The 1,148-nt window shown below is 44.1% G+C and overlaps 1 protein-coding gene across 1 annotated transcript in view; it reads left to right on the plus strand.

The window, feature by feature from the left end:
- Nucleotides 1-773, plus strand: part of LOC101862901 (G-protein coupled receptor GRL101) — a 5,302-nt gene extending 4,529 nt beyond the window's left edge. Inside the window, exon 2 of the mRNA XM_013088523.2 lies at nucleotides 284-773. Coding sequence (XP_012943977.1) covers nucleotides 284-773 — 490 coding nt within the window. The remainder of the gene's footprint in view (nucleotides 1-283) is intronic.
- Nucleotides 774-1,148: the final 375 nt, after the last annotated feature.

Raw genomic sequence — 1,148 nt, forward strand, 5'->3', positions numbered from 1 at the left:
TCTTCTTCTTCTTCTTCTTCTTCTTCTTCTTCTTCTTCTTCTTCTTCTTCTTCTTCTTCTTCTTCTTCTTCTTCTTCTTCTTCTTCTTCTTCTTATTATTATTCTTCTTCTTATTCTTATTCTTCTTCTTCTTATAATATATGTAAAACCCACCTTACATATAATTTTCAATTCTTTGATCACAAAGCCCAGTGTGTGTCACCCTATATCTATTGGGTAAATGTCAAGACTACAAACTGATTAAACCACTGGCTTTTATTCTGGCTTTCTTTTTCAAATCCAGAAACCAGGACGCAACGATTGCCAAAAAATTAGCCCTAGTTGTCATCACCGATTTCTTCTGCTGGTTCCCAATCGGAGTCATGGGTCTCCTGTCTAAGGTTGGAGTTCCAATCCCTGGAGAAGTGAACGTGGTCGCGACCATCTTTATCCTGCCTCTCAACTCCGCCCTCAACCCGTACCTCTACACTCTCCCCGCCATAAGGAAGAAACTGGAGCAGTGGAAGGCAAGATCGCACCAGAACAAGGCAGGTTCTGCAGGTTTCAGGCTTAGACCCATAGACCTGCCACACAGAAACGTGAAAAGCGGATCAACTCCGTTTAAGCCTGGCTGTAGTGGTAGCTCTATGTCTGCTGGTGGCGCCGCTGACGTCATCAAGGCCCGGGCCTGCCTGGACAAGCTCCGAGCCTGGCTAGAGAAGGGGCGCATCTCCAGAGAAAGAGTGACAGAAATCTTGTCTCACTCCCAGACGAACACGTCTGTGACACCCTAGTCTGTGTGTGTGTCACGATAAATTGTCTAAGTGACACGATAGTCTGTCTGTCTATGTGTAACCATAGTCTATGTGTCATAGAAGTCTGTCTGTCTATGTGTCACGATAGTCTGTCTATGTGTCACGATAGTCTGTCTATGTGTCATAGAAGTCTGTCTGTCTATGTGTCACGATAGTCTGTCTATGTGTCACGATAGTCTGTCTACGTGTCATGAAGTCTGTCTATCTATGTGTCACGATAGTCTGTCTATGTGTCACGATAGTCTGTCTTTCTATATAATCAACTATTGATTCCCTGTGTCACAAAGAAGAGTGGTGTGTCACCGCGGTCAAATCACACTCTCGTCAAAATAATGAAATTGAAGAAACCGCCAT

This window comes from Aplysia californica, unplaced genomic scaffold, assembly GCF_000002075.1.
Source record: "Aplysia californica isolate F4 #8 unplaced genomic scaffold, AplCal3.0 scaffold00756, whole genome shotgun sequence".
Classification (NCBI taxonomy): Eukaryota; Metazoa; Mollusca; class Gastropoda; order Aplysiida; family Aplysiidae; genus Aplysia; species Aplysia californica.